At 39.8% G+C, this 27,996-nt stretch overlaps 2 protein-coding genes and 1 pseudogene across 3 annotated transcripts; 2 read left to right on the top strand and 1 right to left on the bottom strand.

Moving 5' to 3' along the window:
- Positions 1-7: 7 nt before the first annotated feature.
- Positions 8-9,884, top strand: LOC145481546 (DNA helicase B-like). The gene is given in 6 exon segments (XM_081460035.1): positions 8-1,049; positions 2,485-3,026; positions 4,555-4,699; positions 4,737-5,875; positions 6,749-7,090; positions 7,652-9,884. Coding segments are annotated over 6 exon segments (3,315 nt in total). The 5' UTR covers positions 8-478; the 3' UTR covers positions 8,228-9,884.
- A 550-nt stretch (positions 9,885-10,434) lies between these two features.
- LOC145481515 (DNA helicase B-like) lies at positions 10,435-21,829 on the top strand. 2 transcript variants are annotated; one of them, XM_081460007.1, is made up of 4 exons: positions 10,435-11,573; positions 12,136-12,707; positions 15,233-16,525; positions 18,843-21,829. In XM_081460007.1, the coding sequence occupies exons 1-4, from the start codon at positions 10,997-10,999 to the stop codon at positions 20,142-20,144; spliced, it is 3,744 nt and encodes a 1,247-aa protein (XP_081316133.1). In that variant the 5' UTR covers positions 10,435-10,996; the 3' UTR covers positions 20,145-21,829. The 2 variants fall into 2 exon arrangements, with proteins under 2 accessions (XP_081316133.1, XP_081316132.1); XM_081460006.1 differs by having other exon boundaries at positions 10,435-11,600.
- Positions 21,830-21,900: 71 nt separating this feature from the next.
- On the bottom strand, positions 21,901-23,394 carry LOC145481516 (uncharacterized; annotated as a pseudogene).
- Between the last annotated feature and the right edge of the window lie 4,602 nt (positions 23,395-27,996).

Here is a 27,996-nt window from a genome sequence, read left to right as displayed (position 1 = left end):
TTGACGTCAAACGGGATCATTGTATATTGGTTCAGTCATGGCTTCTTGTCGCAGGAATGTGCCAAAAAAAAACCTCTACGGTGGGTACTGAGTACAGCCAAAACACACTAAAACTAAGACTTAAACTTTATTTACTTTAATAATAACGCTTAAAAATGTACAGAACAATTAATTTCATGAGAGAAATGAGCGCCACTTTCGAAAAAAAAAAGAAAACAAAAAAAAGAGTAGTGAGGATGGAAACCGATATCACTAGAAACTAGAAAGTAATCACTTCTGTCTTGAGTACCCGCGGGGCTCAAGTGCTTGTTCAGTCTGTTACCCACCCCACCCCACATGAACTAATACTGTGGTTACTCAGGTTTGCGCGGGAAAACTAATTTGTGTTCAATGAAACTGATTCTTTATCATAATTGCCCATGTTCACTTCGCTTTAGCTTGTTTAAAGCGACATATCTTCTATGTTCATCGTTCAAGCATGTCATACTTTACTGGATACGTTATTAGAGAGGAAAAAGACAGCGCCAAACGTAAAGAAGACTCCGATTTTGAAAGCGATAGCGATGACGACGACGGCGTCTTTGAAAGCGCTGATCAAGATTTTGACTTTCTTCACAGGCCCTCGCGCAAACTTCGCAAGACTGTGGAGAACATGATAGAAATGGAAATCAAAAGCGATCGCCTTGTCGCGAAGCCAGGTATCACCCGTGTTCGAGGGCGTTTAGATCGCTTATTCTCTCGACCTTGGTGGATGGTTTATATGAAGATAAACGCGTCTAAATCGTCGAAGAAAGAAAAGCTGGCCTCTTCGCTACCGTCGTACAGTTTGCGAACAGACGATGATGTCGATGGAAACTTACTGTCTCTGTTCTTGACGGAAGGGTGTAAAGTGCACCCTCAACACGTGAGAATGCTGTTGGAGTTTATGACGACAAACAACCTTAGCCCTACGTTGAAGGATCTGATGGAAAACTTGGAGAAGTTTGCTGATTCTAGTGAAGACAACGATACTGTTGCCGAGCAGATACAAAAATCTCTGCATTGTTCACGTAAGTTTGTGCTGTGGAACATGAAGAAAGGGTTATTTTGTTGATACGGACACATCTTTAATACTGACGGACCTTCTCAGTCAAACACCAGTTTTACAAAAATCAAGAGTTCGATTGAGTTCGATTGTCTAATTTTACCACAATTGCTACTTATTTCGCAATCTGATTGGCTAATCTGTCGTTGTCAATAAGAGTCCAGACAACGCTGCTCGCGTCAATGTGTCAGGCAATGCCTTTTTTAGCTCGCGCTCTGAAAAAAAACATTTTCTTCGACGTTGATATTGTGGTAAAAAACAAATCGAAATGTGGTTTAGTGTGGTCTGTACTCTTTACGACAACAATATGCATCATCACAGTGGTCAAAATTTCTTGTGGACTCACTCAGCTGCACCTTGTGAGTCCACAGCATTTTGACCACTGTGATGACACGTATTATTGTCGATAAGAGTACAGACCACGTTAAACCACATTCGATTTGTTAATTTTACAATAACTGCAGAAATTCTTGCACACTCATTGGCTAATGACAGACATGAATTTCTCACGTTTTGACTTAATTTTGTCCCTTCTGCCTTTTTGTTATTGTATTATTATTGACATCAGTTTTTCATGCATTTGTCCTGTTATTGATCATGAATAAATGATGGAAGCAGGTCTAAAATGGAGGCAAGGTGTGAGAGGCAGAGGTGAGCTGAAAAGCACTCCGGTTAGGATGAATGCTCAGGAATTTTTAACGCTCAATAATGCAGGCGAATAATGGCAAGGGCAATAACTCTCACTCACTCTCTCGCGCCCCTCGCACATGTTTTTTGCAATAACAGTGACAACTGACATAAACTCCCAGCCAAAATTTTACTTCCCTCGCAAGGGAAAAAAAATGAGCGGTAATGGGTGTGAGGACCATCAGTTCCTGAGAGAAACCGATCATCTATAGCACTTTCAATGCCCATTCACCTGTAAGGAAGGTGCATTTCATTTACTGCCAAGAGACGTGAAGTGATTTTGCATGGCTTTGTGGTAATGGGGGGGGGGGGGGGGGACGTGTGGACTAGTGCTGTGAAGTTCAACTGACAGAAACAAGAATTCATCATAGCCTCTATGTCTATGATTCAAACATGTCCATAATACAGACATTTAGCTCTGGCCTTAGAAAATGGCCAGAGCTAAATGGAATATAGTTAAATACAGTTAAATAGGTTTAAACTGTATTTTCTACTTTTTTACTCCAAGATTAGATTGATTTTTAAACGGGTTATGTGTAAGTCAAACATGGTTTCAAAGAAAGGCTTTCCACCATCTAATTGTTATTTACAGCAATTATGCTCTAGAGGATTTAAAATATGAAACATTCCTGACAATTATATTTGCTGAGCACTTGCCTTTTTTGCTAACATAGCTATGTCTAAATTGACATATCTTTGTAATTTTTTTGCAGCAACTGGTAAAGCATTCACATTTCCATTATTTACAAGGTTTGCTCATCGGTTATTTCCACGTCATGTTTGTTCATTGTTTGATGAACGTTCTTATAGAGACTTGGAATGTCTCAGCGAGGCCCTTGAGAAAGAGAGTTGGGTCTTTGGTTATTGGAGTGTTCTAAAAACTAGATTTGGTCTTAAAGGTTGTGAAGCAAAGTTGCAATCCTTTATTGACTGTAATCTACTCCAAACAATGCCAGTTGTTATGCAAGATGCATTGCGTGTATATGATGCACTTTCCAGGATGATCTACAAGGATGGTCACACATATGTGCATTTGATGCAGCTCAAAAGGCATCCGAAGATGAAAAATGTCACAAAATGGGAAGAGAGTCTTGCCTATTTAGAGGAGATAAACGTTGTCAAGACTTCTGCAGCAAGGGACAGTTGTCATGTGTTTCTTACACATATTCGTGGATATGAGAAAACAATTGCATGGAATCTTGCTTGGATCATGGATAATAAACCATGGGTTGGCGACATTGAAATTGAGGAACAAGTAAGTATTGCATTGGTAACATTTATTTTGTGTAATAGTTATAGAGGTTCAGTATAAAGCCTGATCAAGCTGGTGTGAGGTGCATAAGTCTTCTGTTGACAGCCATTAAGACGTCAGTCTTACCAACAGTGTACAGTATATGTTAAAAGGAAACTGAGATAGGACACCCCAAACTTAAGAGTTATTCTGAGATTGACTTTTTTGCCATTCAAAGACCACTTTGCAGTCTGAACAACAAAAGCAGCAATACCGGTAATCATCATTTTGCTGGAGAAATTTCACCATTTCCCAAACTGAGTGGACTGCCTACCAAGGATAAAATTGGACCACAACATCTACATTACCTGTGCACAAGTACAACAACAACAACAATCTTTATTTTCTTTCTACAGTTTATGTACTTTATCTTTATGTTGATCCTCTGCTTCATGAGCCTATTGTTAGTACAGATAAGAAGATTATTGTTTCAATCATCCTAGACTAACTCGTCTTCAACACTGTAACAGTCTGGTACTCAGAACGTGTTGTACACCTGACATTTTGTGGTTGGATGTCATTACAGTAGGCCATCTTTGGATGGAAGGTTTGAATTAGTTTGAAAGGTGAAGAAGGTGGTACTGAATGTGGTATGGTGGGTGCACTGGCTTGATCCAGCTGAAAAATGATTCAAAACCTCCAAGGTTATGACTGTCTAATAGTGAATGTGTATGTGCCCTTAGCTTTTCACAAGTCTTGCTACTCATTCCTTTGATAGGTGGCTGATACAGGCTGTAAAGATCTATGAGAGACATTTGAAAAGCAATGTCTCAGTATATAGTAATAAATTATAATATACATGAAACAAAGTCTGCATACGAGCCAAGTGGTCCATCTGGCCAGATTTGTTTCTGGATTCAGTGGCATGAAGCAACAAGGAACTTATTTCTTCTCCCACCTGGATGGAATGGTAGTCCATCCCAGGATTATTCCCCCAGCATAAAATTTGCCGGTACCCATTTATACACCTGGGTGGAGAGAGGCACTGTGAGTTAAGTGTCTTGCCCAAGAAAACAACACTATGTCCCCGGCCAGAACTCAGACCCAGACTACTGTACTCCAACTGGAGATGACTGGACTAACCATAAGGCTATCACACTTCTCCCATGGATGGGATGCAAGTCCATTGCAGGGCTACCCTGCAACAGCATTAAATTCGCCAGTTGCCATTTATACACCTGGGTGGAGAAAGGCACTGAAAATTCAGTGTCTTTCCCAGGAACACAGCACAATGTGCCCAGGCTGGTTTCATACATGTATACAGACTGCTGGATCCTTAGGCAAGCACACTGATCATAAGGCCTCAGTGAGGCAACCTCTTCCCCAGGGCCTTCTCCTTGACGATTTTCAAAATGGCAGCTGGTCGATTCCCCTGACCTGCCATTTTAATAAGTGGAGAATGCCCTGGGGACAAGGTTGCTCAGTGAGAGTAATTGTGGTATACTGTACTGAATTCATTATTTCTGTTCTTATTTTACTCTACTTATTTCAGGTATTTGGGGGTGATGAAGACCAGGTGAAGGCAGCCAAACTTATAACAGAGAAGCCTGTGGTTGTGATGTCAGGTAGGGGTGGCTGTGGCAAGACATTTGTGGTATCAAGTCTTGTCAAAGGCGCTGGAAGTTAAAAAGAGGAAGGTAATGGAAGAACATGAAGCTGGTTTAGATGGTGCAGACATCACACCTGATGCTGGCAGTGACATAGCCTCTTCCCCTGACCTGAATGCCCAATCCACTGAAGATTCAGATTGCAGAAGTGATCCAGATGGATACAAAGTCTAGCTAGATTTGAAGTGTGATCCTGGCACCAGCGACACTGATCCAGTTCCCCTGGTGAATGAAGAGTCATCTTCTGAATCGAAAGTGAAGGCCAAGCTGAAGGCAATTGACGATGAGGTATTACTCACAGCTCCCACTGGTAAGGCTGCATCCATACTTGGCAAGCGAACTAAGCTGCCTTCGCACACCCTACACTCAGTCATATACAGCTTTCAACACTGGAATGAGAAAGGTCAAGATGACTGGAAGTTCAGCAAGGTTTGCCTGTTGGTGTGTGATGAGTGCAGCCTCATCCCAGTGAGGGTGTTTGCCAAGCTAGTCAGCGTTCTGAAGGCAAGTGCACAGCTACAGCAAGTTATCCTCTTGGGTGACGTGTTACAGCTACCATCTATCGAGCCAGGCAATTTCCTGGCTGACATCTACCAAGCGTTGATGAAACATGGTGTTTCCATTACCCTCAACACTAATCACCGAGCTGACTCAGAGCTTATTGTGGAAAATGCCGTTAAAATATCAAACCAGCAGGTGCCACTTTTTGATCAAGCGAGAGGCTTCTGCTCAGTGGAATACCAGCCAAAACGAAATGATGCTGATGACGAAGCTAACAAAATCACCCAGGTTGTAAAGGATGTGCTAAAAGGGAAAGAAAAATCGTTTGTCTTGCCTGATCCTGATGCATCACAATTCATTGCATTCCGTCGAAATGACTGTAACATCATAAATGAACTATGTGCTCTGCATTACAATGACCATCCTATTAAAGATGAGCGTGGTAAGCCAAAGTTTCAGATTGGAGACAAGGTCTGTGTAAGGCGCAATGTCGAATGTCTTGATGAATATGAAGATGTAGTTGTCAAGTTAGTCAATGGAGAAATATTCTTCATCAAAGGTATTGTTGAAGGGATAGACAATAGGAATAGGAAGGTGGCCAAGTTCAGCCTCGACAATGGCGAAAAGATAATGAAGATTGATTTTAAATATTTGAGAGCAGCCAAACTGAGTCATGCTTGGGCAAGAACCATCCACACATTCCAGGTACAGTACAATAAATCCTCCTTATAAACCAAGTCTTGATGAAAGACATTTAAGAAAAAATATACTTGGGTATTAAAGCTAGTCACTAATGTACATGTACAATGTATATATTGAACATTAGAAAACAGTCCTAAGAAAATATGCACGCTGATTGGTTAAAAATTGTGTTTCTATAACTCGATGGAAACACGGAACTAGCACGAGCTGTTGACGTAATGATTGCGCGAGCAAAGAGAATTTACACTTTGATAATCAAAGTTAACAAGCTGTTTTCTTTTTTTTTTCATTACAGTGTTAAAAGAAATAGAAAACATGTTCTCCGTGTCTCTATCGAATAATAGAAACACTCATGAAAGCTTGGGAGAACTCGAAAAAGCTGTGGAAACACTTGCCTGCAGCGCGTGTTCCCACAGCATTTCTCGTTCCCCCAAACTTCCACTCGTGTTTCTATAACTCGATAGAAACATGGTACATGTTTTCTATTTCTTAAATATAAACATTGGTTTTAAAAAATGTGGGCATTGCCAATCACCTTTTATCCCATGTTGGTGAGATTTCAATGACCTATCTTTAAAATCTGAACTATTCAACTGAACTGTCCATTTAACTGTAAAATATTTCACTGTTACACGTATTTCAATATGCACAGATCAACGCAGTCACTACTTCTGTCCTAGACAGCTAACCTTGCCATCACTGTCTTTTGCTCTTGTTTTCTTCTCAATCAAGGATCTAAGATTGAAGAGAAGAACTTAGAAAGACTGCATGGGTGGCAAAGCCTTCTAGGATTATTGTTTTGTTTGGTTATTTGTTTCCTTTTCCTGATTTCACTGTCTCAAACTTAAAATCACAATGTTTTGATTTACTCTCCAGGGCTCAGAAAGTAACACAATTGTGTATGTGGTTGGTAGTCCAGCTTATCAGACCTGGCAACATGTGTACACAGCAGTCACTCGAGGTGTGTGTCAGGTCTTGATAATTAACAACCACAGTTCATTGGTCAAAGCTATCAAGTCTTCTCCTGTTAGACGTCAAACAAAACTGCAGGGAGATATGGTGCAAACCATGAGGTACGGATGTTGTGTCGAGAAACATGATCAAGCACTGAAGACCAACACCCAGTCTGCCATTCAGTTTGGAGAGTTTCATAAGGCTGAGTTAACTTTGCAGCCCTTTGATGTCAAGAACGCAACTTCAGCCTCCTCTACATCAGAGGTACATGTGCACATACATACATGCACCAGGCGTTCCATTAACGTTTTTAGCCGAAGGGCAACTAGTTTTCACAGGTTTTGGTCTTCAGTGTTTTGAACTGAACTTAATTATAAGAAAAAAAATTTCCTCTTACATGTTGAAACCAGACGAAAAAAATCATCCTCACACAGGGTCAATTTGCTCAGTACTTGGCCCTTAATGAAACCCCTACATACACACATAACTGTATTTATCATCAAGGCTGATTAGGCCTCTAGAATATTACGTATGACTGATAATTTCCCAGAAATAAGAAATACACAAGTAAAATTCAGCAAAAAGGAAGGCAGAAAAATTAGACTTAAACACAAGTTGTGACTATAAAAATTGTAATTTAATATTTATGAAAAAACTTTAGAAAGCTGTTTGCAGCCTTAGGATTTTATAAAAAGATGACAATGTGTTTAAGGATCTTAAGGTGACAGAAATTAACATTTTACTGAATTTAAACAAAAGCTAGATTAGGTTCTTGAAGCTTGTTGACCCACTGAGATTTTTGGTGTTTACTCTTAAATTGAACAGGTCAGTCGCAAAGACCAAGAACCAGCCTCAGGATCATCATCTTCCGAATACAGCCGCCATCTCGATGCTGCAGCAAGTGCAAATGGGTTTTGCATTTCGCGAGAGAATCTGAGAATTAAAAAGTTTAAGCAAGATGTAAACGCACAGGGGTGCCCGATCGCTTCCAGTAGAAATGCTGTATCTTGTAATGGACTCGGTGCTCAACCCAATCAGGAAAATCAAATGCCAGTGAATGCCTCAGAAGAGAGTGTTCTTCAAAGCCCAGGTCACAAGAGAAAGCATCCAGAATCCACAGTTCTTATGTCCCCACCACAGACCCCGCCACATTTTAAGCAACTGGCATCGTGTCTTTCTTCTGTTAGTCCCCTGAACCAGGCCTCAAGGGACACCCAGCAAGAGCAGGCCCTGCATCGACCGGCCGAAAATACAGGAGCCAAGAGGCCGTCAGTTACAGCAAAGTTTGATGGCAACTGCAGAGTTTGCAAGGAACGAATTCGGCATGACGAAGACCAGATAATATTTATTTATGTTGGTTCCAACAAATATTGGATTCATGAAAGATGTGACAAGCTTTAAACACTGTTAGCTTAGGAAATGAAGACATTTAAGTATTGTTAGAGTCAGACGCTGAATACTGTCAGCCAGTTTAAAATACTTGTACTTCATTTTTGTAAATATAGGTTTGTCAGTTTCAGAAATGATTTGAATAACGTTTTTAGGCTTTTTTCTCTCACTGCATAAACCGCCAAGCGTTTCAGTCAGAGAGACCGTGGCCGACTTGACCAGTTTCGTTTTAACTTTTACTTAAAAAACTTTTAGCACCTTTTGTTTTGTGTTTTCTTATTTTTATTTTTTATTTTATTTTTTATTTTATTTTTTTTGCTTTGTTCCTTAACTATGGATTTCAAAGAAAAATAGAGGAAATAAAACTTGGCCTCCAAGATGTTTTAGAGGGTTTGAAATTGAGTATCCTTGGGCAATTCGTTAGCTACCTGATCCTGGTCCCCGAGGTTTTCTGTCTTCCTTCTACTGACGCAAAAGAAAAAAAAAATAAACTCTTTCTTCAATGCCCAAATTTGACAAAGAAAAGTAAAGAAAACAAAAACCTATCGGATCAGAATAGTGGATCACGCTTGAATTTAACACTCGCTTATTTCCCTTCACTACCAAAAAGTAGAGCTGTATGAAACGGCTTGACATTTAGAGTAATGACCCCGGTGGATAAATCGCTATCTAGTGGATAGTGATTCATCCGGTTGATAGCGTTATCCACCTTTCAAACAACCCCGGCCTGGACACTTCAGGGACTTCCATGTAGCGGTTAGAACTAACCTGTAGAGCAGTATCAAAGTACTTATTAATTACTTTCATTTAAATAGTCACACATTGTCGAAGACGTCTGACGAACATAGCGTGGTTACAATATTGCCCAGCAAAGCTAACTGCAAACAGTCTTTACTTATTAGAGGCAGAAGCAATAACTTATCTTAGTTTGCGCGAGGAACGCTCCTACCCGTTCATACCTGTTCTAATTGTTTCTTCTAGAACAACTAGCGACTAATAATTCCATGAGATCAGGGCAAATATTCTCCCTATCTTTCTACCCTTGTTGAGTTTTCACAAGTTTCAAATCTATCCCTGCTCCTTGCTAATTAGCTATTCTGTCTGCTAACCAATAAAGCACACCAACGCTTCCAAAATCAATGAGTCGATCACTTTGTTATCCATGGGTTCTGTGTACCAGAATTCACACCACAGGTAGTTGAATAAATTAGCCTCTGGGACGAGAGTCCATAAAATAGGGAAATTGTTGTAAATTGAGCTGTAGCAGCAAAACGATTGAGTTGAAATGGAGTTGAAGTCTGCTACTCGCTGTCCTGATAAAGATCTCTATGTGCTGTAAGTAACTCTATGCAAGCGGGATGCGTATGATTGCCGTTCCAGTACAAAGGATAGGACGAACCCAAAAACGAGTTATCTTGAAAGCCGTTAAAAATTCGTCTAACTATAAATATGTTAACTGAAAATGGCTTTGATGTTTTGTTTGATTTCTGCTTGCTTTGCTTTTGTTTAATTTTTCCCCTTGAAGTTAATTTCCTTCCGTACAATCACTTACTGTTCAAACCCTACAAAAACGCTGTTGGTTGTAACTGCTTTAGGTTCAACATATCTATTCCACGAGTGCATGCTGCGACGGCGTTCATTTCTAACGTTTTGTGTAACTGGACTGTAGATTTTCCGACTGAAAGACAAAATAATAACAAGCATTAATTATCCATCTTCGTAGAATAGAAAGTCTGTGTTTTTATCTATCACAAGTCCTTTTAGATAAAAACGGCTAAGGTAGAAAAGAAATCGAAGAAAACAGATGGGAACCTTTGTTAGAACGACTTGGTAGTCATGGTATTTGGGGGGTCGCATGAACTTTTTTCAAAACGTTCAAGTTTGATGTGGAACGATCAATATTTGCTACGGCCATCACCAAAGGGTGGGGAAACAATACGAACTACCTTTTAATCAGTTCATCTTTCGGAAGTTTTCGTCCTGTTGCTGAATTTTAAAAATAGCGCGTTAGCGAAGAAAACTTCACTTTTGTTTCTTTCAAGTTTTCTTTGGGATGAATAAATTCCTGAAGGCGGATAACTAACCCTTTTTTATAAACTGAAACAATTAGTCTCAACCAGTTATGAAATTATTACAGTGGAACCTCGATATAACGAAGGGCCAAGGGACTGGCAAAATATGTTCCCTATAACGTGGTTTCACTGTCTCGAGGTTTGCTGGTTATACCGAGGACTCCGTCAAATAGAGGTTCCTTAATCGAGGTTCCACTGTATAAACGTTCCCTTTACAGTACGGCAGCATTTCACTTTACGATATACACTTCGAATGTATACTACTGATGTCCATCCCTGACTCCAATTTTAGTACTGTAGTATCTATCGATACGGGAAGTAACTACAAGTACGCAAGGCGGACCTATTTTTAAGAGCTGGGCTGAGGAACTGGCGCCTAAATAGACAATTATGGGTACTCCGCTGGGACTTTTAAATTTGGCGTCAAAATCCCAGGTTCCATTCAGCCTTTCACTGTGAAAATCATATGGTCAAGTTTCCAAAATCGCAGGAAGCATCGAAGTAGGTTTATGTAGCAAATAATGCAACAGAAACAAATGTAGCTGTAGATCAAGAAATCTTGCCGATCTCACCCTCTCCAAGTGGAATAAGCGTATGACATTGCGCGGGAGAAATTTAATACTGTCGCACGACTCAAGTAACAGTGTTGAGGTACTTTGAATTTTCATGAGCTGAAGTGATGAAGTTGTGATCGCTAAAGCTAAACATCATGGTAAACTGTAGAGGATTCTTTTTACCCAAAGAAAAGGACTCGAACGAAGAGCGAGCAGACTCCGAAGACGACAGTGAAAGTGACAATGACGATTTCGAGAATCCTGATTACCACGACATTATTCAGATATCCAGCGGAAAATATCAGTCGTATAGCCCATCGAGAATCCGATGTGTCGCCGAAAGGCTGCAAGAACTGGAGGACCGGAATGGACGTTCTATTTCAAAGGGGGAAAAGGTTGTGCGCGCTCGATTTGACAGCAAGTTTTCAGAGCCATGGTGGATGGTGGAGGTGATTGAGATCAACACAGGTTCGAGAACGGAGCGACCGGAGAAGATTCCTTCTTACGGCATTCGATGTGACGATGGAGTCGACAAATCCCTGTTGTCGTTGTTCCTGACGAGAGGATGCTGTGTAAATGAGCAGCATGTCGCTTCGTTCTTGGAATTTACTGAAGACAGAAATTTGAGAATGACGTTTGTGGATCTGCTGGGCAACTTGAGGGAATTCGCTAGCAGCGGTGAAATCAACAGCGAAATCGCCGAGCAGATTCGAAGAAGCTTCGCATCTAAGCGTGAGTTAATGCCGCAGTTTTGTTCAGGTCTCGATATAATGTATGTTAGTTGTGGCTACTTTTTTGTATTGAAGCGCTCTCTCCGCGATTCTGAACAGTGTTCACGCGAGTCACGCAAACGTTGGTATTGTTGGCCACCATTGTATGATTCACATCCAGCTGTATCAGAATTTTTGACAACTCAGCTGATTTCTGTTTTGGCTTTTGAAAATACTTCATCTTAGATCCCATTCCAGGATAAAGTTTAAAAGACATTGAAAACAAAACGCATTCAAATTCATCAGGGTTTCAGTAACATTTTCAGCATGAGGGCAACTGGTTTTCTCAGGCAGGCAAAACTATTTGATCTGAACTTCATTGTAAGAAAAGCTTTGTTCTAGATGGTCAAACCAGCCGGGTAAAATTGTCCTCACAGCTGGTCAATTTGGCCTGTGCCTGGCCCATAATCAAATCCCTGTCGTCATACTGATAATTTAGAAGTGAATCCTTGTTTACCCCCAACTACTGAGAAACTGGGACTTTACTGATCATTACTTTATCCTTGTTTTTCCATTTTTCTTAGCCACAGGCAAAGCCTTTATGGTGCCCGAGCTTACTAAGGTTGCCCATCGTCTGTTTCCGCGCCATGCCAAAACACTGTTTTCGTCTACAAGCCTGGAGGTGTTGCAAGACATCCAGCAAGCACTTCAAAGAGAACCTTGGATTTTTGGCTACCAAGCTGTCCTTCAAGAAAGGTTTGGCATATCTGGATGCGAAGTGAAGTTGCCAGCATTTATTAATTGTGATCTCCTGGAAACTATGCCTGTCGTGCAACGTGATGCACTGTACATTTACAATGCATTGTGTAAATTGATCCACAAGTATGGCCATACCTATGTACCCCTGTGGCAATTAAAACGTGAAAACTGGTACAATGTACCTTTCACACCTGGGGCTTACCAAGTAACCAACTGGGAAGAAAGCCTAACATATCTCAGGGAGATCAATGCGGCGAAGACTGCCGGTAATGCTTATAGCAATGGATGTCCTGTGTTTTTACCACATATTCGAGGCTATGAGCAAACAATTGTTCGAAACATCTGCAAGATAATGGAGATGAGACCTTGGATTGGTGACATGGAGGTAGATGAAAAGGTAAGTTGATAAAATGATTTCACTTTTAGCCATAATCCCCTGGGGGTTTTGGGCCAGCAATTCTTCTTCGCCATGCCACACGGTCAAATGCAACTACTGCTGCCCCACTCCACAATGTAAAACCAAAGGCTGTCATGTCTTTCTCTGCTGTTCTGTGCCAGGTCTCCCTTGGTCTACCACATTGTCTCTTTCCTTCTAGAGTCCAGGTTAAAGTTACCTCCCACCTTCACGGGTGTCCTTCAGTAAAAAATTCCTACGCGCACCAGTTTTAATAAAACCCTAACAAACTATAAATCAGAAGAAAACTTAACAAATGTAGTTGATGATAAAAATAAATTTAAGCAAGTTTTTCTTTTAGGAAGTGTCAGGAGCTGGGAGTGAAATGACCGAAGGCTCCTCTATTGAATTTATCGGGTATCGGATGCCGCCACACGAGCAAAATGGCTGCACAGTCTTATTCACAGTCTCATTCACAGGGCATCGAAAGCGTGTGAGGCTTTTTCAATATTCTGATTGGTTGTCTAGATATCTGCATCTAAAGTTGGAGTAGCTAAAAATATGTGAGACATGTTGTGTAAATGAATGCCATGGGAAAACAACATGTTAAATATAAAAATTTCATGATATACTTTCATTTGTCATAATCCCTGGAATGTTCTGAAATTTTGTGAAAATTCGTCAAATCTGCATACCCTTTAAATTTGCTCAAAGTGGATGTATTCCTCCCAAAATCAAATGCGAGATTTTAGTTCACGAAGGTTTGTAAACAACTTGTGCTGTGCCAGGAGATTATCTCGCCTTATGAAACCGCAAACCAATAGAACAACAGGACCTCCCAGTGTCAATGACAATGGGTCAGGATTTCCCAGGAAAAGCATCGCATTACAACATGTTTTCTATCTCGCCTTGCATATTTAAAGAGAAAGACTAAAACGGGCAAAGCAGCCAAAGGCAAAAGAATAATCAGCATAAAGACAAGTAAAGTCAGCAAAAGTACCGATAACCACAACAACAAATCAAAGTACAGATAGACCTTTGTGGCCTTCAGAGGGGTGTTTTTGTTTTCACAGAAATGGGTCCTTTCTTTCTTCTTTGGACTTGTTTGTTTCTTTTCCTCGGTCCAAGGCCATTTTTCTGTTCTGAATTTTCCACTTGAGTGTAAGTACAAAGAGCTTCTATTTGCAAATTTTGTCAAATGCGCAATATAAACAATACAAAATAACATGAAGTACAAACTTCAAGATGAGCGTTTGCTGTGAAAAGTTCCCCTGGCAGTTTCGTCCATTTCTGCGATTGTGACACCTTCCTGGTTTATTAACTTTATTTGAAAATACACTTTTTCTAAATAACTTGGCCACTTTTTGAGATTTTTAACATTTTTCTTTTGTAAACATTAGATAAAATGACTGACTTAAATTTTGTTAAATGAAAGGAAAAAACAATTGTGCCGTTGAAGGTGGGAAGTAACCTTAATGCCATCTTGGGATGTTGGTTGGCATTCATTCCGAGGATGTGGCCAATGAACCTCCAGCGCCGCTAGTATATTTGTTGCTGGTGGTGCTAATGTTAGCCTGGTTACGGATCTCTTCACTGGGTATTTTCATAGGCCAGTAGATTTTCATGAGCCTTGGTAAAGTAGATTTAGGATTTCCAAAATGTGAAACTTAACTGAATTGGTGATCATTATTATTGTGCATTTCCAGAAAATATCCATTGCCACCCCATAGAAGGCCACTGGAAAATCTGAGAGGGTGAGGGGTCTCAAAAGCCAAACATTTTGTGAACCTTAACTAGATTTTCCAGTGGGGTGGGAGGGATTAGACCTAATGATCTTTCAAGAGACGGGAGATGGCATCAAATGAGTGGAAATTACTATAATTGAAATAATTTGAGTAGTAATTATTTCTATGTGAACACTACAGTCCATGATGGCCATCTGGCAATTTCTAAGCACATGCTTGTACTGTTCAACTGATTGATGTAACATAAATTCAAATTCAAACAAGTTGTTTAAGTTTCATGGGGGGTTAACTTATTAAGGAAATGACCTGAAGAAATCAAATTTACCTCAAGTTAGTAGGAAATAGTGCTGTTCAAGTTAACCGAGACTGCTGAATAAAGACTTGTCTGTACCGGTTATTCTCAAGCTGAAGTAATTTATTCACAGAATGCCGTCCAGTATGAAAGTGTTGAAGTGTAAGCTGAAATGACAGAGTTGTCAGTAGTTCATGGTCTCACTGGTATTTGCAGATATAGTAATTCAGCTAGAGATAAAGCTTTACTCCATTTATTATTGGTATTGGTTTAAGGCCTTATGCGTCCCATGGCGCAACGAGGATGAATGATGATGATTGGTCAACTCAAAACTGGATTATTTCAGTTATCAATGTCCCTGGCCAGGGCTCAAACCCAAACTGCTCAATCTGGAGTCAAGCACTCTAACCATGAGGCCACTGCGGTTCCCACACCAGACGTATATAAAACTGAATATTTTTTGTTGTTGTTTCATTTATTTGCATGTGCAGGTGTTTGGTGGTGATGAAGACCAAGTCAAGGCGGCACAACTCATGACAACAACTCCTGTTGTTGTTTTGTCTGGAAGGGGTGGATGTGGCAAAACACACGTTGTTTCAACTGTACTATCAGGGGAACTGAAGGTAAAAAGAAGTCAGATTCCTGTAGAAGAGTTAACCATGCAAGATGAATGCACTACCAGTCAGTGCTCAAAAAATTTTGCTGGTGACTCTCAAACATCTCAAGACAACCGATGTTCCACAACTGCAGCTTCTTCTTGTCCTCCAGAAACCACCCAATCTCAGAATTCTGAAATCCCTCAAAGCCAGATTACAAGGAAAGACCCCTGTGGTGATGCTGTGCTGCTGACAGCACCAACTGGCAGAGCTGCTTCCATTTTGGGGAAACGTACAGGACTTCCAGCCTATACCTTACACTCTGTGATCTTCAGTTATTTCCGTTGGCTGAAAGAAGTAAAGAATGGTGAGAACCATTCAGCTTGGAAATTTTCAGGAGTCAAGCTTCTTGTTTGTGATGAAAGCTCTCTGATATCTGTGAAGGCTTTCTCCACTCTAATAAACATACTCATGAAGAAAGCTGCACTTCAACAGGTCATCTTATTGGGTGACAAAAATCAACTTCCATCAATTGAACCAGGAAATTTCCTGAATGACATTTATTGTGCACTTGAGCCTTACGGTTCTAGCATCACATTGAGAACTAATCACAGGGCAGAATCGCAACTGATTGTGGACAATGCAAACAGGATATCCCATAAAGAAATGCCATTCTTCCCTGATGATCCAAAAAGAGGATTTATTTCCCTATGCTGTCAGTCAGCAGAAGGTTGTGATGAAAACAATTCTGACGACATGGTCATCACCCAGGTTGTGAGAGATCTGCTGGACAACAAAATAAGTACAGTTACTTTACCAGAACCTCAGAGATCTCAGTTTATTGCTTTCCGTCGAAGAGACTGTCTGAACATCAATGAACTGTGTGCACAGCATTACAATAAACACTCCATCAAGAACACCAAAGGCAAACTAGACTTTCAAACTGGTGATAAAGTTTGTGTCAGAAGGAACATTGTCTGCTTTGATGCTTATACCGAGAAGGAGGTGAAATTCTGTAATGGTGAAATCTTTTTCATTAAGGAAGTTATTGAAGAAGAGGACAACCATAACAAGAAAACAACTTATTTTGCTCTTGACAATGGAGAAAAGATTGTGAAGGTAGACATGAAGATGTTGAAGAGGGCTAAGCTGTGTCATGCCTGGGCCAGGACAATTCACACCTACCAGGTACATATATTTGCATGATCAGATTGGCTGGGCTATGCTGTGATATCTTTCCTGTTCCAGGATTTCATGTCCAGGTAGACTCCTGTAATTTATCCTGGAACCTCCCTACTGCCTGGCTTGAAAACATTTGGCACATATATTTTGGGATGGTGGGAGTTACTGTACCATACTATCAGAGACAACATAAGATGAAGGATAAGAAACTTGAATGATCCCCAAATATACACCTTATTCCCATGGTAATCCCTTTCAAGTTATTTTTAGACATGGTATCCAGCTGGTTTGCCAGTAAGGTGACCAAGCATGTTCCATGGATGTTTTCATGGAGGATAAAAATTCATCTAAGTCCCTGTGAGTAAAACGTGTGTCACAGAAATGGCAATCTCTAGGCCATCCTGGAGTTTCCGAAGCTGGGAGTGATTTAAAAATAGGGGTTACCTTTGGAATGAGGCCAGTGTGGGGGATTAACTCCCTTACCCTGCATTCTCTCTTATCAGTGGCAAATTGTTTTAAAGCATGATGCATTTCAGTACTCTAGAATGCCTGCACTACATCTGCGGTGTATCTAAATTAACATGTGTTGTTTCAATGTGAACTGAATTTCTGATACACAGAAGTATGTCCCTTGGCTTTCCACGAATCTTAGAGAGATTTTTCCGAGCTCGGTTGCTGTTAAAGGGGCAGTCTCGCCAAGATTTAGTGCTTCTTGAAAATCCAATGAAGGTGTTGGTATTAATTGGATATCCACTAGTAGTTGCCGGCCTAATCTTGCTAACATGTACCGTACTAGGTACGAAAGTTGTTTACAACTGTTGTGGCTGCGGACTAATAGGAAAGAAGTGGTCTAAAACTTGAAAACGTCGGCCCGACGTTTTCAAGTTTGACAATGTTACTTGGAGGAAAATCACTAAAAATCATTGACCTCTTAGAGATTTAATTCTATGCCTTTTTGTCTTTTAAAGGTTATTTTGTTGATCAGTGAGTGCACCTTTATAATTCTAGCATAGTTTGCACAAAAAACCTAGGAGACCTCTCGTGATACTGCCCCTTTAATTCATGAAAGTAAATTAATATCTTGCAGATAAATGAAAACTTTGCCATTTGTAATGCAGAAATGACTTTTTCATCTCTCTGTTGTTGTCGTTTTCCCCATTATCAGATTGATTTGACGTATTATCACTTTCTTTATTAAACTGAAATGAAAAGTGGTGCCTGATCATTAAAAGAAGGAAACGATTTTGCTAGCACCTGTTCAGGAAGTTATTTGGCTACCACATGAGACCACAGGCAAGGTCTTAGCCTGAAAGGTGTTCAGGTTTCTTGCGCATGACCAGCAAGTACACTCATTCAAGATCATAAACCCCATACATAGACATCTCTTAACACCACTTTATTATAAGGCTCTGCCTCACAAGGACTGGGAACTACCAAATTCACGAATTTGATTGGCTGAAATCAATATTGAAAGCGGTCTAGATTTTCCCATCTAGACCGGCATCTAGACCGATAATGTTTTGCAGTGAAAAAGTTGCAAACTAAAATACAAAATCATTATTCTAGCAATATTTATTTATGGAAGTGCCAAAAAGCCTGATGAGAAAAAAAAAAACAGTAAAGAGGACGAGCAACTTTGGCCGAATGAACTTCAGCTCATCGCCGTTCGCAAAATGGCAGTACAAACCAGTTACATCAAACGAATTAAATTGTTCTTGTTTGCCATGTAATAAACATCTTATTAACCGAGCAGGAGGTCTGTAGGGGAGAATCTTGACCTCGGTCGTGTGTACAGACCTCACTGCGTTCGGTCTGTACTTACGACCTCGGTCAAGATTCTCCTATACAGACCTTCTGCTCGGTTAATAAGAGCTAAGAATTGAAGATTATTAGGTATCTACACATCGCTCTTCCTGGATATGAACTGTTTTGCAATGTAAGAACTTTTAAATTAGTCTACTGGTAATTGGCTTAACTTTGTTTATTTAATGTATTTTTGTGTGTCTATGTTTGTTTGTGTCCTGGACCTAAACATGTGTAATATTTATTTCGGGTCGCCAGCACCCCTATCTTTTTTGTTTTATTGTAACAAAACATTGTTATTTCTAACTCTGGGATGAGGTTTTTGTTGTTGTTGTTGTTATTGCTGTTGTTGTAGTTGTTTGTCTCACTATTATGAACAGTTTATACAATCCCAGGGAATAAAAGGTCAAATACACTCCAATTCAACAATACAAGCACTTGGGGGCGCTGAAGTAATATGGTTCAACTGTATCTTAAAGCAGAAGTACCTATACTCATTTTCCTTATTTTGTCTATACAGGGTTCAGAGATTGACACAGTTGTATACGTCCTAGGAAGCCCAATTTACCAAGACTGGCGTCACGTCTACACAGCTGTCACTCGAGGTGTTCGACAAGTGATAGTTGTCCATGATCCCAACCACTTGAAAAAAGTAGTGATGGTAAACAAGCCATTCCAGAGAAGGACAAAGCTAGGAGAATTTCTCTCCAAAGATCTAAGCACACCATCTATTTTTGACGACGAAGAAAGTGACCCGGAAACTGACATTCTCCGTAGCACTCCTTCTGCAAGTGCTGGAGATAATGAAAACGATGATGTGTTTCACAGCCAGAGTTTTGGCACCGGATATTCGCCCTGCGGTCATCAAGCATCCTGTGCGAGTTCGGAGATGACACACTCGTCTTATCATACGGCTGCCAGTTTGACCAGCACAAGCAAGGAAGAAGCTTGGGAAGATGAATTTCACGATGAAGGTGATGATGAAATCCTTGCTTGGGCCTTAGAAAGCTCCCAACAGGGAACCCAAGAAGTCAGCACCAGTTGTCCAGATCCACAAGGGTTGGACTCCACTGAACTTGCTGGTAATAACCAACCAAGTGCAGATGTTGCGAAGGAGTGCTTTGAGTATCTGTTTGAGTCCACTGGTCCTCATGATAATAGCACCACGTCTGTTGATTTTCATGTTGCAAGAAACAACTTGAACATCAAAAAAGAGCGACGATACTCAGAGGAATGTGGTATGCAGGAAAATTCTCGTCCCTCAGCGGCATTTGAAGGCAATCAGAGTGCAGTGACTGCTGATGATTTCCTTGGGTCAAGAAATAACGTGAGAGTTAAGAACGAGCAGCAAGACAAAGCGGAAACTGGCATGGTAGAATGTTCAAATGGTCAGTTTCTTGGGAGTCTGGCTGACCTGAGTAGTAGATTAAACGCGTTCTCTGCTACTTTTCATCAAAGATCGCCTGTGACAAACAGCACAAGTGTTCTGGACATCAATCGTAAGGCACGTTCCAGGAGATTCTCTGAGACTTCCAGTTTTCCAACTCCTCCTCAGACCCCAACCAACATCAGAAAGGCCGCACCGTTTTCATCAAGGCATTTATCCAACACGTTTCCTCGAAAAAGCAGTTCACAAAGAACATCCTCCAGCACATCTACAGGGACCCCAGCTAAGAGCAGAAGGAAATCGCTTACTGCTAAATTTGACTCTTTCTGTAAAGTGTGCGAGAGCCCAATAATCGCTGGACTAGATGAAATAACCCACTTCGACAGTGGATCAGCCAAATCGTGGGTGCACCAAAAATGTGTGCACTCAAATTAAAACTGTTAGCCAAACTCTACTCAAGCCTTTCGTGAAGATTATGAGAATAACATCGTGCTGGACCTTTGCCATCTCGTGAAGTCTGTTCTTGTCTCCTCTCGTTTCATTTTTGTAGTGTACAGCATTTGCATTTTGGATATGCTGTACACGTTTTTTACAAACATGTCCAAGGTGCGCCTCAGCGTTGTTTTAAGGGCCTTTGCTGCAAAAAATCCGTCTTTTTGCTTGTTTTACAGAAACACCCATTTCAAACACGGGGTTTTAAAAGAATGTATTAGCCATTACAAGAACGTTAGGTTGTGCGCTTTCTGAGCAAAGCTTTTCGTTGTAATCAGAAGTTACCACCTTGGGGGTGAAGAGAATTTCCTCTACAAAATGTATCGTAAATTATCAAATTAGCAATTTTTTCACGAATCTGTTTTTATTGAAATATATGGTAATGTCTTAGTAAGGAAAGTAAAATGTTAATGATTGTACAAGAAGTTTATCAGTTAAGAAATTGTTACCGTGGTAGATGTCTATACAATTATACTGTGAAAAATTCAGTGGAAAAACGTCAGAGTTGTTAAATTGAACAGTCCAATGCAAAATTGGGAATTGTTCGTTTGGATAGTTTCAATTTGTTACGGAGAGAAATATTAATTAAACGGTCCTTGAATGAATTATGTCAACAGTGTTTCCCAAATCAGCTGACCAACTGAACACCTTTTTGTAGAACACCGCACCAGTGTCCTTTAAAAGAACTGGAAATTGGGAAAACGTACTACATAAGCCTCCTTTCCTTAAGATATCCCAGGAGTCCACTTAGAAGGTTTGTATCTCAAGACATTGGGCCCCTCAAGTGTTGTGCTCATATAACTTATCTGTTCCTTTAACTTCCGGTTCCTCAACCGCGTTCTTGCTGGCTGGGAAAACCGGGGAGCCTCGAACTTATCAATCTAACTCTTGCCGGAAACTGTCGCCTCCCACCTCCCACTTCCCTCCCCCCCTCCACACACACCCCTCGCGACTGAAGGTTTAAAGATGGCACTGGAACTGCACCCTAAAGTTTGTTTAGTGCGTGTAAATTAAACTGCTGGCTGGGAAATTTGAACAGCAAAATTTAGTGGAAAACAGAGCTCGGACATTTCTGCTTGGAAAATGGAACGGAAAGAAAAGTTTACCAGCCTGAACTAGAAACATGCATTTCAAAATTCAAGTTGGTTCCTTCGGACCCATGACGATCCCAGAAGAATTCTGCGGTGGAACTGGCTGTTTGAATGCCGATGTATTTTTGCTTCCCTGATTCACGAAGTTGTAGCCTTTATCAGTTTCTGTAATTCAATATGGTCAGCATACCAAAGGAACTCGTTTGTAACGGAAATTTAACCTCACAAAACCGAAAATCGTATAACACAGATAACATCAAATACTTCTACAATTTTCTGTCATAGCAGTTCAATACAACCTTTTAAATCAATAACTTGGAAAGAAACAGTTGCCAGGTTTGTTGTTCTAAAACAAAGGAAACAGCTTATCCAGTTAAAAGTTTATTTACTTGCAATCAAAGATAAATATTCCGATGGAACCTGAATCACTTATGCAGTAGAATGCCCTGGTAGCAAATAAAGAGAATAAAACCGTTGATTGATAACTCTAAATATCTAAATGTCCACTATTCATACTCCTTATTTAGTTGGTTTTTTTTTTTTTTTAACAAAACAAATAGTACGAGAAATATCAATATAAAAAACATAACATACAACTAATCACTAAGTTCCCTTACTCAAAAGGAAAGATCTTCATTCATCTAATAGTACAATTTGGAGATGGTATTTTAGGAATCCGGATTTCTATTCCCTGAATTAGCTGTCAAAGACCGCGCTTCCACAGATTACTAAATACCATGTCCCTTGGTGATCATTAGCTGAATTCTCCTGACAGTGTGGTCCGCATTATAATGAGGAATTAAATGCCTATTATTCTTCAAACACTTAAAAGCAGCAAACAAATGTTTCAAGGTTGAAATTAGTATTATTCCTCTTCGGTTTCTTTACAACAGACGTTCCTTAAGATCCTTCTTACGCTATCTCTGATTTCCTTTATCCTCCAGTAATAAAGCAATGGATTGAAAAACGACGCAGAAAACACAATGGCGGTAAAAGCTGGCATGGCTGCTCTCGGCGATAATGTAATTCCGAAATAACCCATAATATTAACTGGGTTAACTGTGGGGAACGTAACCCAGTAAAAATAATGTAAGAATATACAGAATTGTAAATACAGACATTTTGTATTTTCCGATGTCAATGGCGTTTTGATTTGTTTGTATCTGACTTTGATGGTGACGTATGATTCGAAAAACTTTGAAGTAAGCGAAGACAGTGATAAAGAAACAAAGAGCTGCACCGAAAACGAAAACAGTAATAAAGAGGTCTCCAGAATTCGGTTGAATGATACCAATAGTACATAAGACTAACGAAAAACACAATTAAAAAAAAGTACAAGTGTGATATAAAGCATAACGACTCGACGCACCGTAAGAAGAGATCTTCGACTCATATGCAGCCATCTTCCTACAGCTGTTATTGTCAAGGCGATGACCGTTAGGGAGGAAAAATTAAATAGTATCCAGCGATTTGTGCTATAAGACCAGCAATGCAGATCAGTTTTCCCCAGCCTGCTAACTCCGCCAGTTTGTACACAACATAAAATGGTTGAGTTAGTATGGTTGAGTTTGGCCGTCGGAGTTTTTCGTTTTTAGGGGCTTCAATTTTTAACAGTTTACCGGCGGACATAAGAACTCTGAACTCTAGGCTTTTATTTAGGCAAAAGGCCAACGAACATTTTTATTTGTAATTTTTAATCGTCAGTTTTTATATGTTTCCCAATGTACTAGTTTTGCCTTTTTAACCTTTTACCTTTTTTAAATTTTTAAATCTTACAGGACCCCTTTGATAACAGTACTTTATAGTACTGATGGGTTAATCGTGTCTAAAGATTCGTTATTATTATTATTATTATTTTCACTGCAAAAGTCTGTGAAGGACAAACCAGCTAGAAGAACATAAGATGGAGTCCTGAGAGACGGGTTCTTCCAGATTGCCGCCAAAATAAACGCATTTCCTATCACTGTAATCGGTGCCAGAAGCGAGGTGACAACACAGACCGTAAGAGTTACTGTATAGTAACCTGAGATGCTGTCGGTGACGTTAGAATCGGCCAAGAAAATACACCAGCTGTCCTCTAAACACGACAAGTTGAAGGCCATTGCTTACTTTGAAGTTTCAAAGGCTTCAAAAAAATCATGGCAAAGGTTTTGAATGCATTTTCGCTTTTCTAACAGTACTTTTAGCGATCGTTATGGATTTTTTTCATTCCACTCTTCGCGGCTGTACTCTTCTGTTGGCCTCTTTCGTGATTGTTGCTTGAAAACCGGTTGTCATGGGATACTCTTATTTCTTATCTTAACAACAAAGTGTTTCTTTCATTTCGCTTAAGCGAGTATGCCAGCTGAACTGATTGATGCTGGAAATGTTATCAAATCATTCATGCACCACAAACAAAATCAAACACCTTGGGGAGTTTTATTTATGAAATAAACCTGATGTCGTAGTATTTGTTTTATTGTGCTCGTTTAATTATTTCACATTCACTCTTAAGAGGTTCTAAGGGTTCTAAATTCAGGGAAAATCTAAATATGGTTTAATTTTTTTACCATGGCAACTCTTGACAATTCTTTTCCTTCTTCGTGCAAATCAGTAGAAAGGAGCCTGAAACAGCCGTCTGGTTTCAAACCGTGCAATAAAGATGTTTTTGTTCAAATAGTCTGCTGATGAAAAACTGAAGAGCATCCTCGACCATTATTTCACTTTCACTTACAAGAGGTTCCAAGGGGTTTTAGATTGGGAAAAAGTTCTTCAAAGGCTTCCTTTCAGGTGCACTAAGACATCCCTGGAATCCCACTGGAAGGCTTATATCTCAAGACATTGGGCCCTTCAAGTGTTGAGCTTGTATGACATATCTGTTCCTTGAAATAAATAAATAAATAAATAAATAAATAAATAAATAAATAAATATACATTTATATAGCGCCATTTTCCATTAATTGTCCATGACGCTTTACAGTACTTTACAATTAAAATCCTAAGTTTAAAATCCTAAAATTAAAATCCTAATCCTTTAAAAACCAAAAATCCTAAATCCTAAAAGTTAAAATCCTAAGAATTAAATACGCTATATAATACAATTAGACTACAAATAAAAAGTAAAAAACTACAAATCAAATGCACGCTTAAAAAGATAAGTCTTAAGATTAGCCTTAAATACTGCCTCTGATGATGAAAGTCTGATCTGGAGGGGTAGTTTGTTCCAGAGCCTTGGTGCCGCCACGGAAAAAGCCCTTTCACTATACGTTTTAAGATTTGCTCTAAGCTCATCAAGCAACCTGTTCTTTGAAGATCTTCGTGTGCGACCAGAAATTTTAAATCGCAGAAGGTCTCTAATGTAATCGGGGGCCAGCCCATTCAGAACTTTGTAAGTTAACAACAATATTTTGAAAATAATCCTAAAATGAACTGGCAACCAATGTAAGCTCCGTAGTATTGGTCTGATGTGTTCCTGCCTTCTAGTCAAGGTAACAAGGCGAGCTGCTGAGTTCTGTACAAGCTGAAGTCTATTAATCAGATACTTTGGGAGACCGTACAGTAGGGCATTACAATAGTCCAAACGCGATGTTATGTAAGCGTGAACAATAGTCTCAGTAGTACTCTGGGATAGGTATCGCTTAATTTTAGCTATACTACGAATGCGGAAAAATGCGCTCTTGCAGGTTATTTTAACGTGGTCTTTGACATCCAAACATTGATCGAATGCAACTCCTAAATTCCTGGCCTGTTTACTAGACTTGATTACTTCATCACCAACTCGTATATAGTCAAGGGGTGGTCGTGGACGATATTTAGAACTAATAATCAAAAGTTCAGTCTTATCCTGATTTAACTTAAGTTTGTTGCGCAGCATCCAGTCCCCAATGTCCTTAACACATAATTCTACTGCCATCTTTGAGCTTGATAGGTGATTAGAACAGTTGGACGTAAACGACAAGTACAACTGTGTGTCATCTGCATAGAGATGAAACGGTATGCTATGCTTTCTGGCTATGTCACCCAGCGGACTTGTATAAAGGGAATACAACAAGGGTCCCAACACAGAACCCTGTGGTACCCCGTAGGGTAAATTCTTCTTTGACGATTCCGGTTCCCAACCTACTTTTAAACCTAACCGGAAGTCGGATATTGGACCACAACTCCCCCCCGACCCCCACCACTCCGCCTGGGATTTTGACATGGCGTTGGAAACATACCAAGGTGTTTAGTGCGTGCAATGGGTGATTTTTCTGCTGGCTGGGAAATTTTGACAGGAAAAGAGATGTTTAGAAATGTCTGCTAATTACTGAAGGCTTTCCTTGAGCGTTTGTGAAACTAAACCGAGTGTGGAGTTCCAGCAGCGTGATGATGAAGACAAAGATGAGATGATAGAAGACGCTGATTAAGCCGGTGCTTATGTATGGTTGTGAAACGTGGAAAATGGACGAGGGCTATGTTTGAGAGTCGACGTGTTTGAGAATCGAACCCTGAAAAGGACAATGAAGTAAAATGGCAGGACAAGATTGGCAACAGAGAGCTAAATGTAATGTACATGTGAATGTAATGCAAATCTTATTTATAGTCACGGTCATGCACTTAGCTATACAAACGCTAAGCTTAGGTAGTTTACAGGCATGCCAATGCAATAAAGGAGGAAGAGAAACAGGAACAGGAAGAAGAAGAAGAAGAAGAAGAAGAAGAAGAAGGCGATTCCTTGGAAACCAGTACACATCCTCAAACGACAGCCTAACAATCACCCTATTGCGGCCCTGACATGGCTCTACGACAGAAAGAGAAAGTGGAGAGGTTGGCTAAAAACAACATGGCGACGTTTAGTGGAAAGGGAGAGGTCCAGAGAACGGTGGCAGTCCTGAAGTGAGGTAGGTGCCCCTGCGCAAGGCGAGAGTCGATGGGGAACGAATGTGGAGGCCTTATGCGGACGACATTCTGGATCAAGAAGTTAGCTGAACAGGTAAAAGACATTTCTGCTAGGAAGAAGGAACAGATAAAAGTTTGCCAGCCTGAACTGGATGCATTGTTTCCAAAATACTGGTTGGTTACTTCGTTCGTGCCCATGAGATCCCAGATGAAACCTGGGGAATTGGCTCCGAGTGCCTTTGTACTTTTGCTCTCCTGATTCACGGAGTTTTAGACTGGCTGTGCGATTTTATCGGTTAATGTTATTCAATAGCGTGCGTCGCTATGCCAAAGGAACTAGCTTATAATGGAAATTTAGTCTGACTAAACAAAAAGTCGTATAACACCAATAACATCAAGCATTTTAGGGGAATTTTATTCAATCGTCTTGCAGTGTCGTTGTCAGTTTTAGTTTCAGAAAACTCTTCTCCTTATCTCGCACTCACTTGTTGCGCTAGGGAGCAATAACTCAAAGGAAAATACTTGTGTAATTTTCTATCAACCCAGTTCTAGGCAATTCTCTTTTTTCTGCTGTAAATCCATAACTAGGAGAGAAACAGTTGCCAGGGTTACAATTCTAGAATAAAGGGAACAACGTCTCTCACTAAAAATTTATTTGCTTACAATTAAAGAAAGAATATTGTAACGAAAAAAATCAATATGCAGTAGAATTCCCTAGAAGCAATCAGTTCCTGTTGGCATTTTTTGTAGCATAAGTTCCTTACAAAAGTCCTTACATTGTCCCTAATTCTAATTTCTATTATTATTATTGTTATCATCATCATCATCATCATCATTATCATTATCATTATTATTATTATTTGAAGACATGATGATAACGATGAAACCACTTTGCTAGATAGAAACACTCTTCGAGAAGCAATCCTGCTTTTAATTACATGCGCCATCAAACGTCGGGAATCTGGAACATTATAAAGCTCTCCTAAATTCTAGCATTTAGAATCTAGAAATAAAGAAATCAATTTGTTAAGTTGATAAGGTGCGATCAATATATACAGCAAACTTAAATAGAAATAAAAAGTAATCAAACCTTGAAATGACACCTTTTCGAGTCTTTCAAATAATATTGATAATTCAATATTGCGATAGGGTTTCATTACAGATCAAATTATTCACCTTAATGAATTATTGCAATTTGGAAAATTAAAATCTGTTTAAAAAATAAAATTTTTAATGGGGCTGATGAAAAATCTGCTTTCCACTTATTGCATCATGCTACTATTATTTCTAACTGCAATTTCTGTTTAACAATTATGGGCGTCAAATTTCTATGAATGATAATTATAGCCGACTAACAGTTTTTAGAAATCGAGATAGAGTGATCTGCGACACTGTAAACAAGTAATAGTAAAGAAGGGTCTTCACAAACAAAGAAGGACACAGCAAAGCCGGGTAAGCATTCAAGGTCGCCGTAGACGATTCAGTTCCACAATCCTCCATCAGATGACACGTAATTTTACTGATCAAAACACTGCACGACATTACATTTTTGAGGAACTATCTCTCGGTGAAATGAGAAAAAGTAACAATATTGTAGACCTCTAGCCGGCCTCACACTAAATAAAAAGCTGATAGTATACGATAGTTCAGCTAATCACATGGCAGCTTTTGTATTTATATACTAGATCATATTTCCGTTCGTGTTTCTATAACTTGATAGAAGCAAGCATGTTTTTCATGTCTTGTTTGGTTAATTTATTCCCGTGACTTTGTGATTCATCGTTCCTCAGCTATTGCTTCTTTTTATAACATTATTTACGATATTGGGAATTATTATCACTCCTCGT

Source organism: Orbicella franksi, chromosome 3, assembly GCF_964199315.1.
Source record: "Orbicella franksi chromosome 3, jaOrbFran1.1, whole genome shotgun sequence".
Taxonomy (NCBI): Eukaryota; Metazoa; Cnidaria; class Anthozoa; order Scleractinia; family Merulinidae; genus Orbicella; species Orbicella franksi.
The sequence above is the reverse complement of the archived record's forward strand: the minus strand, read 5'-3'. Positions and strand labels throughout refer to the sequence as shown.